Raw genomic sequence first — 20,760 nt, 5'->3', positions numbered from 1 at the left:
TTAAGTACTGTGGATTCATTTATTTTCGTGGGTATGAATTTTCGTGGATAGAGAAAAAAAGACGTTTCGTGGTATGTATACGTAAATTCGTGGACCGCTGATTACAAAAAAAAAATCAGATACATAATTCGTGGATTTCTTTTTGATTTAGGAGATCATATAATCTCCTTGGTTTGATCAATAATAAAACAAACCAAAAAAAAGGAATTCATTGAAAAAGTTTTGAATTGTCAAAATCCTCGTTTGGTCATTCTAGGTTAAAGTGTTCATTGAAAACTTCTATTACAATAATGAACAGAGACAGCTAATTATTTGTTTGTTTTACAATATATAATTTCTTGTCGGAATTATATAAGACATTCAAAACTCTATGATTGAAAGCTCATTTCCCTAATCACGATATAATAAACAGTCGTATAAGTAAAAGGTGTGAAAATAAATGTTCCTGTCACCAGTAAACCAAACTATGACACGGTAATTAACAACTTGCAGTTATTTTCCATGAACAGTTTTAATCAATTTTAAAAAGTAAATTATCACTGATATTCGATATTTTTATGATTGATTTAATCAAAATACTTGTATCTTCATTCAATAAAAACACGTGCTATGTTACAATGTGTATCGCTAGTCAACACTATACTAGAACTGCATAACATAACCGGAAATAAAAATCCGAATTTATACACATTTCTCGGGATTATTCTTCGTTGAATTCCTAAATTCGTGGTTCGCTGTGACCCACGAAACCCACGAAAATTGGTATACCACGAATTAAAATGAATCCACAGTAGTATGAATGCCTTAGTAAGTCAAATCGGTGTATGCGAATACGTTCTCTAAGTGTTGAAGATGTTTATCATATCATAATAAAATTAATACTCAACTTTTTTGCCTGTATAGTGAGAAATTCATACACTTGATGTCATAAGGTAGGTTTATACATGTATAAACTTTTGACGGCTATGAAACTTACCTATGACATTAGATAGAACATACAACATTAGAATTATAAAGCTTATTCAATTAATTAAGTGTTTGAATTAGGATGGGTTTGTATTGCTTTAAGTTAGTTAATGACACAAAAATTGTATGACTTAGCCAATTGATTTGAGCGCTTAACAAATTCTTTGGTTATATACAGTGTTCTGTGTATTGTGTACTACGGCTTATATGTTTGATTCTTTTCCTTTAGCCATGGTGATGAAGGTCTTTTTTACCACTTAAGGATGTTCGCTACTCTATTTCAAAATAACAAGCTTTTTAAAAGACTGTTCTAAAATGATAGTATATAAATAAAGGAACTAAAAAAGCAGAAAAAAATGAAGGGTCCGTGTGCTTGTTTTCGAGATAAAAGCCAGAGGATTCCGAAAATCTGACAAAAATTCCAAAACATGACAAACGAACATCCTTAACAGGTTTAATTAGCCCTTGCAATATTCTTCTTTCGCTTTCTTTTTGTTTCCTTTTTTTTTAAAAACAAGCTGAGTAACTTTGCAGAATTAAGTTGAGTTAAAATTATGATCACAAAAAACACTCCCACTGAAATCGCATGTATCACGCTAACACCTATTTAAAAGTTCATAGATATAGGGCGACATATGTAGTCAAGATTACAGAATTCATCGGAACACAATGTATTGGGAATGGATGTTCACTGCTTTTCTTCTCGTATTTGGAAAAATCAATTGCCATAGAATAAACAAAGGTAGGGTGCATATAATGTCCAAATTTTGGGACATATAGTTATCAAATGGTACACATATGGACAAGTACAAAATATAATGCAACATTTATAAATTTGAAATGCATTTCTAACGTATAGTTCGTAGCTGTCCCATATACTTAAATAAAACCAACTCTTTTTTAAAAAAAACCTCTTCTCATACGTTGAAAAGGACATTTTGAATTGGCAAATTGAAAATATATGCTTAAATATTTAAAATAGCGGCACTGCTATGTTATTATAATTCATCATATTTACCGAAAGGAAGTTATTTTCCTTATGTTCGATGTTTACAGTCTTTGATTTATGGTCCACTTCAACGAGTTTTGGTCTTCCATGGTCATTTCTATCTTAATACATCAGCAATGTAAAATGTCAAGTCTATTTGATTAAGATTTGAAGTGTATAAGACAAGATTGTTTTTATGATTGCATCCAGTGCTTTTTTTTTGAATTTATTATATTTTCTACATAAAACAAGGAATTATTTGAATCTGGAATAATTTTGGATTCTAGAAAATAGATAAGAAATGCTTGATGAAAACTAACCTAATTAAGGAGGGTTAGCCATGCATGCATGGCTAAGGGGGGTTAGTTAGTTCATACTGAAATATTAGTGAAAGTAAAATGAACCTTAGCCATGGGTGCATGGCTAACCCTATTTAGTTGGGTTAGTTTTCATAATAAATTTCGAAGTAATTTTCCAGAATTCAAAATTATTCTAGATTCAAATAATTCCCTGTTATAAGGAAATGCCTGTACCAAGTCAAGAATATGACAGTTGTTTTCTATTCGTTTTATGTGAGCTTTTGATTTTGCCATTTGTTAAAGGCTTTCTGTTTTGAATTTTTACTTAGAGCTCGGTATTTTTGTTATTTTACTTTTTGCAAAGAGAAATAAAAATCAACGAACAGTCTAAAAATAGAGTGAACGAATCCAATTTGACTAGAGGTGTACTTAATTCATCGCGGAGGACATGTCTGAAAACATACTAAACGACAGGCAAGGACTAGGTAATTCACGGTTAAGTCTATTCAGAAAGGGTCTATTAAATGACTGTTTCAGATGGAAACCAATAAACTAACATGAACAATAACTTTCCAATGTTTATTGTAGATAAATGTGTCAGAGACGTAGCAGACAAAGTTGCCAATCTTATCACCGAAACCAGGAGTGAATGCACGTTGACACCTCCTGATGGTAATATGCTTAAATAAATTTTAAAAATCCAATCTCGCTAAGATGTTATTTTAATGTTTCAAACTCGTGTATATTGAAAATGCCGTACCTTAAACTTTTGAAGAAGCTAATTATTGTAATTCGCATTGTACTCATTATTATAAACAGATTATCACAGGTGATGGTTTAAAGTAAGTCTCTTTCTGGAAAAAAAATATCGCGAAACGTACGTAACTACACATCAAATTATCTTGAAACTATTATTTGATCCCTAGATAATCTTAAATCGACCGCCGATCCATTTGGCGTTCCTCTTTATCATAACGTTGCCCATGCAGGTGTTTATGAATCATTGGTTTTCAACGGGTTTAGGCGTTTCTGGTGAAGGTAAATCAAGAACGGCGCTTCGTACTCAACTTTATAAAGTTTTACTTTTAATTAATTAAATAACGATCATGTATTTTAAATTACACCATTACCTGTTTTATACAATATAGATTTAGACTTCCGACCTTCCGATTGTGGAGATTTGAAGAAGACAGAACACAAAAGTGGAGTCTATAAGATATACCCTGATAGAACTACCAGTTTTCAAGTTTTTTGTGATATGGAGAACTACGAAGGTGGTTGGACGGTAAGTATAGTAAATATACATGTTAACTTTATTTTTTTTGTTTTTTTGGAAGACTATTAAAATTTTTGATATTGACTCAATGACTTTCATTTTTCAAAAACTTGGTTGAATGTAGAGTATCGAAGATCACTGTTTAAATACGACATATCTTTGGCTCATGGTGTATTATAATGTCAAATACAACTTTAATTCGGTAATTCAAATTTAGAATTTTCAATATATACAACTAAACCGATACTAAATAGAATTTACCTCCATGGCGTGTTTTACAGATCGTGTGACGTGTTTAACTAGATGCAAATAGTATGGAAGGCCATACACGCAACCCGTTTTGAAAATAGATTGATTTATTATAATATATTATCATCTGCTTAACGTGTATAATCAGGACAAGAACAAATTATTTTGACAAAGTGAGTCGACCACGATGGAGGTCTAAAGGGACTTACTGAATGTTCTTCAAAATAAGTTATTATAATAGAATAGTATTCCTTATTCCTTGATCATATTGAATTCTCTCTCTCTCTCTCTCTCTCTCTCTCTCTCTCTCTCGTTTGTTAACAAATAAAAGTTACAATTCCACAGGTGATTCAAAAAAGGACAAATGGTTATGTTGGTTTCTATAGAGACTGGGAGTCTTACAAGGATGGATTTGGAGATCTCCAAACAGATTTCTGGTTAGGTGAGGTTATATCTTCTAATGAGATTAGGCATCGAAAGAAATATTTCTCAATTCTTCTTAAATTCATTTTAAACATACTACAAATGTGCAGTTGAATCCTATACCTCCTTTTTATATTTACACTAGAAATCTCGGATATAAAGAATACATTCAAAGTATATTCATATATACAGTCAAGTCTTTCTTTATTTTTTTCTCAATTTCAGATAAAATAGAATTACCAGTATACGAAATATTCTCATGATTCAAACAGCCACCGTTAGTGTTTATAGTGTTTATCATCAATTTCCGTCCAGATAGATTTTTTTATATGTCAATGACTGCTGGTTCAGACAAGGTTGTTGGTTAATGACGTTTTTAAACAAATGGTTTAGAATTACAGGAATTTAAACATTTAGAAATGGTAATGAAACAAATATTTTATCGTACCAAAAAGTCATCATTTTGCGCGAGGTTAAGAGTGTAATATGATATACTAGTAGTACACCTGACAATATTCCGTATTATTTGAGCAATAGGCCTCTCATTGTATGGTACAAAATATTATTTCATTCTGGATCAAGTAAAAGGAGTATCTTTTAATTGAATTTTACAATACTATCCTATTACAATCTGATTTTAAACCATTACGATAGATCAATTCCTCATACCTGCCAGACTGCTTTGAATAATTTCTATTTCATTTATCGTTCCGCTATGGTTATCTTCCCGTGTATTTTTATAAGTGCATCAATTCAGCCCTTTTTGGGGACCTAAGGAAGCGTCTTTTTTAAAGCATGCAAGTCACTTGCAATTCAGTGGTTGTCGTTTGTTGCTGTATATCATATTTGTTTTTCGTAATTGCTTTGTACATAAATCAAGCAGTGAGTTTTTGTTGAACGCCATACGGTTACCTATAGTTGCTAACCTCTACGTCATTTGGTCTCTGGTGGAGTTTGGCAATCATACTACATCCTCATATTTTTATATTCATTTTTACCAATCATTTTACCAACCCGGAAATGCTTAATCGTTTATATGTTTATATATTTAATCCTAAAATGTGGTTACCCAGAGTGAGAATGTTCATGCATATTTGTTCCACCTTACAAAAAATGCTATGTAAACTTTGTTATGAACAATTCTTTTACACTTGTCTCTATATCTTCATCAGAAACCAATAGGATAGTGTAGACTATATTGCATCGCCTTGTATGTCCACCCGCTGCTTCGTCTAACAAATATTTTTTGAACATCCTTTTCTCAAGAAGTACTGAACAGAACTTATTTATATTTAGTCAGCACTTGACAGTGATAAATCATAACGTGTGAGCTCTTTTGTGGTCTGTCGGACACGGGTATGCGTATCACAAGCAAGCGCGTGTATTCTCGTTTTTTCAGTAGAAATGATATTCCAATATACTATTAATCGAATATTTTAAGGATTTGTGATTCGTTAACACCTAATCACATGTACATTTGTATATACTCCGTTTGCATGCCAATACTGTTGTGTTTAGCTTTTCGTAGGTAAAAAACAGCATATTGTACAGAGCATACAGCATGTTACTAAACATTCTGGAAATCCCCAATTTTACATTGTTCGTGTAATAGTTTTTGATTAATAATATAACAATTGTAGCCTTTGGTTGAGGTCAATACGTATTGTACGTAAGTTTTGCAAATAAAAAAATACTATACAAAATACTTTAATGTAAATGTGTTTATACGTACTCTAGGGAATGAATACCTGAACAAACTGACCGAACAAGGATATTACATACTGCGGATAGACATGTGGGACTTTGCAAATAACCAAAAATATGCCATCTACGAGAAATTTATTGTTAACAACGAGAGGTCAGGGTACAAACTGGAGGTAGCTGGTTATGTTGGTAATGCAGGTAATAAAATCAGAATAATTTACAGCCGATTGCATTGAGTGTGTAGGAAAAGGTAATGTCTTTTTGTTAGCTTGCTTGCTAGCTGAACCCTGAAGTCATTATTAGGTTAGGTAAACTACCCTCCTTTAAGAGTAGACTAGTCCGACAGATAACCAATCGATCTGTCTGTAGGACTAGGCTACTTCGAAAGGAGGGTAGTATACCTTACCTAATAATGACTTCACAGTTCAGCTAGCAAGCAAGCTAACCAAAGATATTACCTTTACCTACACACGCAATGCAATCGGCTGTAAATGGAATTAAATAGACTATAAATATCATAATATAACTTTATACTACGAACTAAAATCTAATGCTATCCAATACAGTCGTTAGACTCGTTACAGAAATTATAGTTACAAAACAGGAAAATAACACTTTAAAAACCTGTTGCCTCTGAAGCGAAGTAGGCCTATGTATACGAGCCTAAACAGCACCTAACAACACTAACTGACCAAAATACATTGCGAGGTTGGCATACATATTGTGGTTACATCGTTTGCAAAGAAATACAGCAACTGGATGTCTGTGACGTCACAATTCGCGATTTTGACGGCATGCGATATATGAAGTCACGTCCTAAAGACGTTACATTCGATGCCCGTGGAAGAAAAATATAGCTCTTTAATATTCTCGAATATGATCTTCGGTGTTTACAGTATTTAACAGGTAACTGCAAAAAAAAAAGATATGGACATTTTGACTTGGATGGAGAGTTGTCTCATTGGCACTCATACCACATCTTCTTATATCTATATATGTGTCCCTCCTGTCTTGTGAATTCAAAATGTTTACGGGGACGTCTGTGATATACTCAACTAGTGGACAAATGTTTGCGATCTTTACTATTTGGCCATTCAAAACACAATACTAGTATTTACATTAACAGTTTTTTTTATTTTGGTGGTCAAATAGTTATAGCTACAGAACCTCTCTTTTTTTACATTTATTCACAATTACTCATCTGTACTCATAAACAGGCACATTTAAATCGAATAGTTACAAATTTAAATTTAATATCAGTGCTTTTTAAACAAAAATGTGTAACACTTATTGATATAAAGTGAACAGTTGCTAAATATTTAGTTTAGGTATAATATCAAATAACAAATAACAAAAAGTCATTCCTTCTTTGTCTGATACTTACTGGTATATTTAAGGATGTTCGCTAGTCTTGTTTTTGATTTTTTTTTTATCAGATATTCGGAATCCAAGAAGTGTGATGAAAAGCTTGTCCGCTAACCCCTACTTTTCTTTTCATAATTTTATTACATATAGTTTGAAAAACCATTTTTTAAATCTTATAAAATCCTTGTTATTTTTTTCATAGTGTTTGAAAGAAAAAAGGTGCCAATGTTTAATGTATGGAAAATCTAAAGAGATACATTCCCTGACAAATTTTTAATGGCTTATATCTCAAAAACAAGGACACGGACCTTTCATTTTTTTCTACTTGTTAGTTCCATTATTTGTATACTGTCTTTTTTATATGCAGGGGATGCATTGTCTTATCATAATGGATATAGATTTTCTACGAGGGACAAAGATTTAACTTCTCGGAAATGTGCTACGAAGTGTAATGGAGGATGGTGGTATCGTGGTTGTCATCACGGCAATCTAAATGGAAATTACCTTAAGGGAACACACAGAACTTATGGAGACGGTATTAATTGGAAACCGTGGAAAGGATACTACTATTCACTGAAGGCAACCCGTATGATGATACGGAGAGCCTAAACGAAGTTTATTTTTTATGAACAAAAAATAATCAATAAAAATATAAGCCATTTAACTACTTTTCTCTACCATGACAACTTATCATCTACGGAAAAATAGAGTAACACAAAGGAATTTTTACTTCCCTTTTTAGCTCACCCGGGCCCGAAGAGCCCCATGTGAGCTTATGCCATCACTTGGCGTCCGTCGTCGTCCGTCGTCTGTCGTCGTCGTCCGTCGTCTGTCGTCGTCGTCTGTCGTCGTAAAAAAAGCTTCTCCTCTGAAACTACTGGCCAAATACCTTCAACCTTTAACTAAATGTTCCTTATGGTATCTAGTTTATAAATTGTTTCCGAAGTTTTGATCCATCGACAAACATGGCCGCCATGGCTAAAAATAGAATATAGGGGTCAAATGCAGTTTTTGGCTTATATCTCAAAAACTAAAGCTTTTAGAGCAAATCTGACATGAGGTAAAATTGTTCCATTGGTCAAGATCTATCATCTATGAAATTTTCAGACGAATCGAACAACCCATTGTTGGGTTGCTGCTACTGAATTGGTAGTTTTAACAAAATTTTGCAGTTTTTTGTTATTATTTTGAATATTATTATAGATATATATAAACTGTAAGCAGCAATAATGTTCAGCAAAGTAAGATCTACAAAAAAGTTAATATGACCATAATTGTCAGTTGACCCCTTAAGGAGTTATTGCCCTTTAAAGACAATTTTACACAATTTGTTCATCAAGTTTGCTAACATTTAAAAATCTTCTCCTCTGAAACTACTGGGCCAATTACCTTCAAACTTTAAATAAATATTCCTTAGGGTATTTTGTTTATAAAGTGTATCCGAAGTTTGTATCCATCGACAAACATGGCCGCCATGGCTAAAAATAGAACATAAGGGTCAAATGCAGTTTTTGGCTTATATCTCAAAAACTACATCATTTAGAGCAAATGTGACATGGGGTAAAATTGTTGAATTGGTCAAGATCTATCGGCCCTGAAATTATCAGACGAATAGAACAACCCATTGTTGGGTTGCTGCCACCGAATTGGTAGTTTTAACAAAATTTTGCAGTTTTTTGTTATTATTTTGAATATTATCATAGATATATACATAAACTGTAAGCAGCAATAATGTTCAGCAAAGTAAGATCTACAAAAAAGTTAATATGACCAAAATTGTCAATTGACCCCTTAAGGAGTTATTGCCCTTTAAAGACAATTTTACACAATTTGTTCATCAAGTTTGCTAACATTTAAAAATCTTCTCCTCTGTGATATACAGGTGAGCGATTCAGGCTCTTGAGAGCCTCTTGTTCTAATCTCAAACTTCTTTTTCCAAGTGCTGAAGTTTCTATGGATTTGATCTTTGCATGACAAAATGGAAATATTATCGATTTGAATCACTAAATATTATTTTTGTCGCAGTCTAAGCAGAATATGCTTACCGCTTTTTTATTGTTATCAAAACCGATTTAGTCTAGGTATTTAGTTAAATTTGTATTCGGTGTGGTTAAGTCTTGTTTTTTGTCACCTATTTACTATTGTCAAAAGCTTTAGTCAACGAAGTTTTCAGTTTGTTTGTGTCGTTAATGGATAGTAACCCGCACAGGAGTAATGACGTATACATTTGAGTTTTACAGTAAATGTGTATATATTCTTGAGATAATTTCCTAATGTGTTCCACTTCACTTTTTGTCTTTCGTTTAGTTTGTTAGTCGAAGTTTTCTTCATTTTATTTTTCTTATCTATAATGCAGGAAAACGTTTTGACTAAGCATTTTCATATATTATTTCCTTCAAGCATCTAAAAATGAGCTTACTGTATTAATTTTGTATTGTTGTTGGACGTTGTAGTGACTATTTTGGTCTTTTTATAAAATTGTGTGTTGATATGATGTTCTTAATAGACATTTGCGGGAAATGTCATACACCTACGATTAGGATTACAATTACACTTACAGGCAGCATTTAAATCTTGGGTCGTTTCAAAGTGTAAATATAAACCTTCGGTTTAAAAAAAAAGACTAACACCTATGACGTTTTTCTAGTTGAACAACGGGATTTCGATACAAAATGGCATATTGGGAGCTTGAGGTAGAATCTGGACGTTTTTAGCTCACCTGGGCCCGAAGTGCCCCATGTGAGCTTATGCCATCACTTGGCGTCCGTCGTCGTCCGTCGTCGTCGTCGTAAACAATTCCAAGAATTTTCTCCTCTGAAACTACTGGACCAAATACCTTCAAACTTTAACTGAATGTTCCTTAGTGTATCTAGTCTATAAATTGTATCCGAAGTTTTGATCCATCAACAAACGTGGCCGCCATGGCTAAAAATAGAACATAGGGGTCAAATGCCGTTTTTGGCTTATATCTCAAAAACAAGCATTTAGAGCAAATCTGACAAGAGGTAGTAATGTTCTATAGGTCAAGATCTATCATCCCTTTTTCAGAAACTTTTCAGACGAACCGAACAACCCATTTTTGGGTTGCTGCCACTAAATAAGTAATTTTAAGGAAATTTTGCAGTTTTTGGTTATTATCTTGAATATTATTGAAGATAAAGATAAACTGTAAACTGCAAAAATGTTCAGCAAAGTAAGATCTACAAAATAGTTAATTTGACCAAAATTGTCAATTGACCCCTTAAGGAGTTATTGCCCTTTAAAGACAACTTTACACAATTTGTTCATCAGGTTTGCTAACATTTAAAAATCTTCTCCTCTGAAACTACTGGGCCTAATACTTCTAAACTTTAACTGAATGTTCCTTAGTGTAAATGGTTTATAAATTGTATCCTAAGTTTTGATCCATTAACAAACATGGCCACCATGGCTAGAAATAGAACATAGGGGTCAAATGCAGTTTTTGACTTATATCTCAAAAACTATAGCAGTTAGAGCAAAAGTGAAAGGAGTTAAAGTGATGAATAAGTCACCCATTGTAGGGTTACTGTCGGAAATAGTTCATTTTTATGAAATTTTACTGTTTTGGTTATTATCTTTAATATTATAATAGATAGAGAGAAAGTGTAAAAGGCAAAAATGTTCAGCTAGGTAGGATCTACAAATAAGTCAAATGATCAAAATAGTCAATTGACTCCTTAAGGAGTTATTGCCCTTGAAACGTTTAATTTTTTTTTGCATTTTTTCGTGCAAGTCTATTACTTTTTCAAAAATCTTCTTCTCTGAAACTACTCGGCCAAATACTTCCAAACTTTAACTGAATGTTCCTTAGGGTATCTAGTTTATAAATTGTATCCGAAGTTTTGATCCATCAACAAACATGGTCGTAATGGCTAAAAATGGAACATAGGGGACAAAAGCAGTTTTAGCTTATATCTCAAAAACTACAACAGTTAGAGCAAAAGTGAAAGGGAGTTTAAGTGATAAATGGGTCATGATCTATCTGTTATGAAATTTTCAGACAAGTGCGACAACCCATTGTTGGTTTACTGTTGGAATTGTTTATTTTTATTAAATTTTACTGTTTAAGGTTAATTTTTTTAATATTATTATAGATAGAGAGAAAGTATAAATGGCAATAAATGTTCAGCTAAGTAAGATCTACAAATAAGTCAACATGATCAAAAGAGTCAATTGACCCCTTAAGGAGTTATTAAAACGTCTTTTTTTTACATTTTTTGTGAAAGTCTAATTACTTTTTCAAAAAACTTCTTCTCTGAAACTACTTGGCCAAATACTTAAAAACTTTAAATGAATGTTCCTTAGGGTATCTAGTTTATAGATTGTATTCGGGGATTTGATCCATTCAAAAACATGGCGGCAGTTTCTAAAAAAAGAACATAGGGGTCAAATGAAGTTTTTGGCTTTCATCTCAAAAACTAAAGCAGTAATAGCGAAACTGAAAGTGATAAACAGGTTTCGATCTACCTGTCAAGTAATTTTTAGACTAATAGGACAACTTATTGTTGGGTTACTGTCCAGAAATAGTTAATTTTTATGAAATTTTACAGTTTTGGGTTATGTATCATCTTTGATATTATTATAGAAAGAGAGAAAGAGTTAATGACAAAATTGTTCAGCAAAGTAAGATCTACAAATAAGTCAAATGCCTGAAACTGAAATTACAGGTGAGCGATATCAGGCTCTCATGAGCCTCTTGTTCTTTTTGCCATCGTGGAGTCTTTTTTCTTCGACTTATGGGTTCTAAATGCCCCTTTGCATCATTTCTTCGTTTAAAAGTAATTTAAGTTGCATTAAACATATACACGCATTACATTTTAAATTAAATCAAGAATTTCAAAGTATAGACTCCCAAGAACTTCGTTTAAATATTCTTAAAGCACTTAGGTTGTCTTTTAACGTACACGGATGTCTGTGAACCCAATTTTAGATTTAATAAAAGTCAAACAAGTTTTTTAAACGATGATTTTTTTTTTTTTATTTCTTTAGAAATAAAGTAGTTAATATATGTTATCAAATAAAACTATATTACATCATTCTTGACTTAAATGCTCTTTGCTTGTATAGATATATGAATGCACACGAATATTAAATGGATCCTCATCTTAATCAAACACATGACACATCATTTATAACGAGATCTTTTTTATATTTCATTAAGAATAAATTATAAGCTGATATTTTGAAAAAATCTCCAACGCATCTTTTAATTTTACATGTATCGTTAACGTCAAAAAACAGTAGAAAAATAACGTTTATATTATTTGGCAAGATCTAAACTTATTTAAAAAAAAATACACACTATTTAAGTCGGTTAGGGAGCATTTGCGGATACAAAAGTGTAATCGTATAAAAGATGTATGATTCCCAAGTACTATATACCACCCTACCACCCGCTTTAGTAAAGCGAGTGGAACTATTAATACGGAAAAATTAATAAATGATAAGTGTATTTCGTGCATTTATTTTATTTTTTCCCGTTATGGATGAGGGACACAGATTTACCATGGCAGCATTAGCTGCCAGCCCTGATGCAGACTCCACCAAATGTAAGGTACACATTTCATTTATCATCTGATTCTAACTCTGGTAGTCCTAGCTTGACCACCGACAAACCAAAATTTATACAATCAGGAAAATATTATAGGCCATGATCTGGTATACTTTTGGAATGGGAGAAATGTGTTCACTTGTTTTGCAGGTAAACGATTTTCCTTTTACCGGTGAAACTCCGTCTCTAATGGTCTCTTCAGACAGAGAACCGGTCGGGATCATAAGCTTTCCCCGGGAAACAGAATTCTTCCTTTATGTTATGGTTACAATTGTACCCGTCTTATCATATGATTTCTGAAATAGTTGACCTTAGTGTTTCGACTACCAAAGATGAAACACATACATGTATACCAATTTCAAGAAACATATAACTGTCTTATATATTGGCCTTCTTTGGATTATTGGCAGAACTTACAAGGTGGTTGACCACAAATTCCGTTTGCAGAAGTGCTATCGACAGAAAGTTTGTTGCCGATAACGGAACTACAAGAACAGTATTTCCCAGGACACAGACATTGTCACTGCATTCACACTCAAGTTGTAATATTGAACGAAGACAAGATATGTTATGTTGAGTGCGAATTCCTTTGGCATAAGCAATATATGTTGAAATATAGTACAAGAATTACCTTTCCCGACTGAGTTGTTTTTGCTAGGCGACAAAATGTATTCGAACAGATATCCAGTATTGACACCTTACATGAGACAAACCCCAGAATATGCAGAGGAAGTGTAGAAAATTAAATAGAATATTACACACTATAAAGTAGAGGTTGAACACGCATTCGGAGAATTAAAAACATTCATGTGTCGTCGAAAAGATGTATGGGTTTATTTTTTTTTTTTTTTATTTTGAGAGAGCCCCTTGGTTTTCGTCAACTGTAATCGTAAGTCTAAGTGTAATCCTAGGTAAAGACCAGTTTCCGCAAATGTCTATTAGACAATGTTATACTACGATAGAACATGGATTACTTAAACACCCTGTATGACATTAAATTAATATGTGTTTCTGAATTAATCACAAATTTTGTGACGTCACGGAATTTCAGAATAGTCTAGTGTTGGGAGACTTCCCCATTCAAAAGCACATTCAAAATGCATTTAAGGAATAACTGTAATATTTTTTTCTGTCTATGAAGAAATAACCTTAAAAATGTGGTGCACATTGAATAACCCGCGTAACAGCTTATTTATAAGTGTGCATCACATTTTTTAGGTTATTTCGAATAGACAGAAAAAATATTACAGTCATTCCTTATAATTTAATTTTAAATTCCATTTTTAAGTAGTAAGTTTTGAATAAAACCTTGGTGACGTCACGGTCACATCACAAAATTATGTCTATGAGCTGATTACACTTTCAGCCAATCAGAAGACGTGTTACATCCAAAATAAAATTATTTAGAAATGTGAAAACCTCTATTTAAAGAGGAGATTCCAAGTGCAAAACAACGAGTTCAACTTGTACAGTGTTCTTCCTCATTCAGTGTTGTTCACTGAAGCCTAAACAGTTTAAATACAAAGCGATGCTTTTACATAAAACAAAAGAAATCTTGACATAATGGTTTTTATATTTTTTTTATATAAAGCATTTGAAGCATGAAAACAAAACCCCTTTGCGCAAAATCATTCGTAATGCTAAGGTTTTTTACGCCAAGGCAGAGATGATTTATAATGACAGATTTAGTACAATTTATTTTTGGAATTTGTGGTTTTCAATGCTCTGCAGCTTCCTTTCTGATTTGGCGTTTCAACTATTAATGATTCCAGCACTCACCGCGGAGTTTTGTTTAGACAAAACGCTCCCGGCAAGCCATTTTTAATTCATAATGTTTGCGATGTTTTTTTAATATTGTGAGAAGCGACGTCATTAGATTGGTTTCGCAAAAATAAAATTTCGAACATTAAATTTTAAAAGCTTTATTTGTGTAGCATTTCCTGAAATCCCAATAATCAATCTATCATTTTGGTAATTGCAATGATAAATGCACGCAAAAATGTTTGAATTTTCAATAAATTATAAATCTGGAATCAGTTCAAAGCTAGAATTCTCTAAAACTGTTCTTGGGTCAAACTTTACAAAATTTTTTTAGGGCAGGATTGTCAGAATCTGTTAAAGGGTAAACCTGACAGAATCTTGTAAGGTGCAAATGTCCAATTAAAGCTGCAGAAGTTTGGTAAACCTGACAGAATCTTGTAAAGTGTAAGTGTCCAATTAAGGCTGCAGAAGTTTATCGATGTTCAAATCTCGTAAATTGATTGAGTAGTTAAAGAGACAAATCAAGGTAAAAAAAAACATAAACTGATGGAACTCCGAAAGGAGCGAGACAGCTGGAAAAACTGTTGATATCATATTTTTGTCACGAATGGCATCGGTAATTTGAAACTAATAGTATGTTTGCACTAGTGATTATCAAATAATATTGCACGCTTATATTTCTGTTACGCTCTGTGGGATATATTATGTTGCAAACCATAATAAAATGTTTGCCCATTATATCTTTTTTGTGTGGTAAATGGACTAATGTTCATTGTAAATAGTTATGCATGTATATGTTGGCATAAAATGTTAGAAGATTTTGAATAAATAGAAACTCAATTAGTTTGTGCTTCAAATATGTTTAATGGCAGAAAATGATCATGAATATTAATTTTTAAGAGAGAAGATCAATATGTGTTTCTGATTTATCGGACGCATTTTGCCAAGTTGAAATAAAAACATTTCCCCTTTTAGGAATATGTAAAATGAATAATTCAGTCCCTCCCCGTAATCGATCTTTCCTACTTGCGGGGGCTTGATTTCCTATTCGACTTAAAACTCTTCACGAATCCTGGATTTTGATTAATGTCCTGCAGGAAATTTTATCGAGATAGGTAAACCCAGAGCTAATTCCGAATGATTAATTAACGATTTTTTAATTGTCTGTGTATTCAGGCGTTAATGTAGCTATCGTATAGCAGTTGTATAAAAAGACTGAATTATTCGGATGAAGCAATATGAAACAATGCCCAAGTTTAGTTCATTCAACCTTTGTAATTGATTTAATTTCCCTGAAATATAATGCTCTTTTCTACATTTATTTTTGCAATACCGTAGACTGTGACATTTATCAAGGTAAAATTCACTATTTCAAAAAGTTACAAAAACTTTTTTAAGGTTTTTTTTTTCATGAGATTTCATGAGAAAAAATTGAAAATTAAAAAATCTATGGTTCATAAAACGTCGAGGCAACCCCCTTTCCCACCTTTTACCAAATATTTTTTTTTCGAAAATTCCAAAGGCCTGCAATTATTAAAATTCCGAAACCATGCGCAAATGCGACGTACACAAGCATACAAAACTGGGAACGGAAACTCAGGAAGTGTGAATTCAAATAAACCATGAAATGTATATACTGATGCTCTATAAACTTTACATATCCATGTATCCCGGCCCCCTCTTGTGCCTTCGGTGGCATTTGTAACATTACACTGTATTTAATTCAAAACACCATTCCGATACATCGCGAATTATTCACTGGATCTTTCTTCAAAGACACATGAGTCGAATATTGGTTGACCGTTTCATATGATTTGCCCTTTTAGTAGCGTAGACTAGCCATATATGCCCGTCATTGGTTAAAGCTTTCAGAATTTCCAAATATTTTATGTTACATTATTATCATAAGATTTGGGTTGATTGATTATAGGTTTTTGCTCAACGTTCAGTGACAAGTATTTCATAAATATTAAGAGCGATGATCTCTTTTTTAATTTATTTTTCTTTTAGGTTAAGTCATCAAACCAAATCAAATTAGTTAAGCTGCTAGAATTTATTTTGTGAAAGAGTTACAAAGAATAGGGTTCCAGTTGTTCAACGTCCTTTGCAAAAACACCTTTTTCTCTCATTATAATCACATTTACATTGAATTCATTTCCTTGATTCTTTAGATTCTTTATACATCTTTTTAGTTTAGATTGTACTAGGTTCTAGTTCTGTCAACGCAATATCATAGGCTTTGTATGATGTATGTGTATGTGCAGTTTGCAATGTGGCATTTGCATAGGCCACGCCAGGACGTCTCAATTTGCGACAGTAAAACCTACGTTTTATATAGACCAAGCTTTGAAATACAATACAGTTATCTCCTAATTTATAAACAGTATTTAATTTGTTCATTTTTCTTTTTTCATCAATTATTCCATCATCGCAAATGTTAAGTTGTCCGTGAAATTAAAAACCTACTTAATATTTAAATATTAATTTTGATTACTTGAATGTAGCTACAATATTACCATGCCGTTTGATAAAAACAAATTCTACAAGAATTACAACTATAAATACATTAGACATTGTATAGTAGCACAACATGAGTCCAAAATCTGAATATTTAGAGATGTAGTATGTGTATTAAGACAATGTGAAAAGACTAAATGTCTACAGTTTTCTAGATTAGTGTTATAATTTCTATGTTTTTCTAAGATTAACCTGCAAATAGAATCATTTTCTATTACATTCATAAGCAACATGATATGATAGAATGATGTATTTATATGACTGTGTAGATATCCTTTCCGCAATCTTCGTTCCAGCAATGTCGATCTCTGAATGTTTAAGATGTTTTTGTACTCGCTACGAAACAGGAAAAAAGTAATGCGAACATAGCTTTACTTCTATTTTCTACAGCACCGTTTTTACATACATTACATAATGTCGGGCTCTTTATGAAGGTGCTTCTTCGAATGAAAAATCCCTATTTTGACATCATGCTGGAAATTAAGTTTTTTGGAAACATTTAATAACTCCATAGTTTTCACATCTTTATTCTATGGTCCTCTGTGGTTCAAAACAGCACAAATGATTAAGCTAAGTCAATTATTTTATTAAATATCAATGATATTTCAAGTTCACTTTGAGGTACATTAAAAGGATATTGGCCCCTCTCTCAAACAGACGTCATGATCAATACAAGTATGCGGACCTGTTTTTGTATTGTTATGAGTTACAATTTATGACTAAAATCAGCAAAGACCCATCGAAACAACATCTGATACAAAAATTTAACAATACTTTTAGATATTTGGATGATATATTGGCTCTCAATAATGACGACTTCAGTATGTATACTAAAGAAATTTATCCTGTTGAACTTACTTTAAATAAAGCTAATACTAACAATGACCACTGTCCTTTCCTCGATCTTGATATCTATATCATTAACGGGAAGCTTAATACAAAAATTTATGATAAAAGAGATGATTTTTCATTTCCTATCGTTAATTATCCATTTTTAGATGGTGACGTTCCCTTGTCACCATCTTATGGTGTTTATATATCTCAACTTGTACGATTCGCTCGTGTATGTAACAACGTATTAGATTTTAGCGAGAGAAATTTATGTATTACTGAAAAATTATTACACCAGAGTTTTCGATATCATAAACTAGTCAAAACATTTACTAAATTTTATCATCGGTACAAGGACATCATTCGTAAATATAACTCAACATGCAGACATCTTATACGTTCGGGTATTTCACATCCAATCTTTTATGGTAATATTCTTTACAAAGCACAAAAATGTCAGTATTCACCTCAAAAGCTAACAAAACCTTTAAACAGACTTATTAAGAGGGGATATAGTTACGAAACTGTTGTCAGGTCATTAAAGATTGCATATTTTGGCTTTAACATTGATTCACTTATAGGGTCTTTGCATCGGAATTAAACACATTTGTTCTAAAACCAGTTGTTGGCATGACACGGGTTATGTTCTTCTCGTATATTTTATGACGGTATAACACTAAACCCCTAACAGGAGGGATTGTGCCTGATATTCATATGATGAAGACATAATCTTTCAATCAGTTTAATTGAGGTCTGGAGCTGGCATGTCAGTAACTGCTAGTAGTCTGTTGTTATTTATGTATTATTGTCATTTTGTTTATTTTCTTTTGTTTCCTATTCTGACATCGGTCTCGGACTTCTCTTATACTGAGTTTTACTGTGCGTACTGTTGTGCGTTTGTTTTTACTACATTGGCTAGAGGTATAGGGGGAGGGTTGAGATCTCAAAAAACATGTTTAACCCCGCCGCATTTTTGCGCCTGTCCCAAGTCAGGAGCCTCTGGCCTTTGTTAGTCTTGTATCATTTTTAATTTTAGTTTCCTGTGTATAATTTGGAGTTTAGTATGACGTCCATTATCACTGAACTAGTATACATATTTGTTTAGGGGCCAGCTGAAGGACGCCTCCGGGTGCGGAGTTTCTCGCTGCATTGAAGACCCATTGGTGGCCTTCGGCTGTTGTCTGCTCTATGGTCGGGTCGTTGTCTCTTTGACACATTCCCCATTTCCATTCTCAATTTTATGTCATTTAATCTTTTCAAGAGATTTGGTGTCTAACGAATGCGATCCACTGTTTTGTAGCTCATTTATCTAATCAATTTTTGTTTGAACTTATAATATCTATTTTGCGTTTTCCTCACTTGATATGAAAAAGACCAACCAGCAAATTTAAAACATATATTATTGAGCTATTAGTAATCAGTCCATACAGTATTCGTACCTATCATAATCAAATAAAACGAAGATTTCGTTGTTTGTGTTCATCGTGAACAAGATGCTTTAACTGTTTGTTGAAAAGAGGAGATTAAGACGGGGAAACCAGCAAAAATATACAAAACAATGTTTGTTCTCCCTTTCTCGGCACTTGTCGATAAAAATAACAGATGGAATGTTTGTACATTAATCTGAATAAATATAAAGCACTTTTGAAATTAAACAATGATGGGAATTTCCTTAGATAAATATTTCCCAAACGTCCGAAATCTAATAAAGGAGTGTATGCCTAATCTTTTTCTAAGATCTGTATGGTGAATTCAAGATATCTACGTTGTCTGATCTTTGATCGATATTAAAGTTTTCATACATATTCTACAAGCATGTTGTCGGAACTTGAATTCCTAGAACTATGACTTACACAAGAGTAAAATTACTTTTTATTGTGACTGATTTCTTTGAAAGAGAACGAATAGAACATATTGCTCAAATTACTTTATTCTTTTGACTTTATTCATTGTTAGGTAAAACAATGTATTCATTCATAGATGAATTAACGCATGTTTTTTTTATTTTATTTTGATAATAATGATAGCATGAAGTTTTCACAAAATGATTCCTGTCAATTAGTAATAGGTTATTATGATTATATTAATAGCAATCTTTATTGTCGTAAAGTATATGAAGTACTGCTTGTGACAAACAAAAATAAAAAATTTTGAAATTACATCATGTATCCAAAAATTTTCAGTTATGATTATTTTACAACAAATATACAGTAAACAGGTATTTTTCTTCAATTCAATTTTTATTTTTAATCAAGTTTAAGGGATTTGATTATATAAATCCTTGACCATACAAGATGGGTTAAATAATAATTTACTAATTCAATTATGCATCATCTTATGTCGCAGTAAGTCAGGGGAGGCAACCCTCTCTCATCTATCAAGGTGAGTAGATAATGCTTTAAAAAGAGTTTTTGGTTAAGCGGACCTTTAGCTGGTATATCAACTAAAATTCTTTCAGATACATAATATGATGTTTCCTTAGATTAAAAAGTAGCACTCTTAGAGAAATGCAATTTGATTGCATTGAAAGTGTTTATTATCTTAGTTTCCGTTTACACGTAACACCTGCAGTTTAGTATTGAATTCTTATATATATCTTAGACACCATATATACAGCTTCATACACCTGCAATAAATTATTGCAAACGACATTCTGTGAAATATCCGTAATACGGAAACAATACCTAATCAATATTACAAATTAATTAAAATATCCAAGTGATTTATCAGATTCTTTCCAGCATGTCAGTCAAACATGCTCGAACAACAGTCAAAGGAATTTAAAATCTATATACATACTTGTAATCAT

The 20,760-nt window shown here is 32.4% G+C and overlaps 1 protein-coding gene across 1 annotated transcript; it reads left to right on the top strand.

Annotated features, from left to right (window-relative positions):
- Positions 1–1,621: 1,621 nt before the first annotated feature.
- Positions 1,622–7,934, top strand: LOC127724729 (microfibril-associated glycoprotein 4-like). Its single transcript, XM_052231825.1, has 6 exons — positions 1,622–1,708; positions 2,842–2,925; positions 3,402–3,538; positions 4,124–4,220; positions 5,939–6,103; positions 7,638–7,934. Exons 1-6 carry the CDS (start codon positions 1,636–1,638, stop codon positions 7,877–7,879), a joined length of 798 nt encoding a protein of 265 aa, XP_052087785.1. The 5' UTR covers positions 1,622–1,635; the 3' UTR covers positions 7,880–7,934.
- The last annotated feature ends 12,826 nt before the right edge of the window (positions 7,935–20,760 follow it).

Source organism: Mytilus californianus, unplaced genomic scaffold (assembly GCF_021869535.1).
Source record: "Mytilus californianus isolate M0D057914Y unplaced genomic scaffold, xbMytCali1.0.p SCAF_14, whole genome shotgun sequence".
Classification (NCBI taxonomy): Eukaryota; Metazoa; Mollusca; class Bivalvia; order Mytilida; family Mytilidae; genus Mytilus; species Mytilus californianus.
Note: the sequence above shows the minus strand (reverse complement) of the source record. Positions and strands in the feature narration are given on the sequence as shown.

Bases quoted from the DNA above. Each gene is read 5' to 3' on its own strand.
- LOC127724729 (XM_052231825.1), top strand. From the start codon at position 1,636: ATGTATTGGGAATGGATGTTCACTGCTTTTCTTCTCGTATTTGGAAAA. The intron at 2,926-3,401 runs GTAATATGCTTA...TATACAATATAG, and splicing joins CACGTTGACACCTCCTGATG to ATTTAGACTTCCGACCTTCC. The intron at 4,221-5,938 runs GTGAGGTTATAT...TACGTACTCTAG, and splicing joins CCAAACAGATTTCTGGTTAG to GGAATGAATACCTGAACAAA.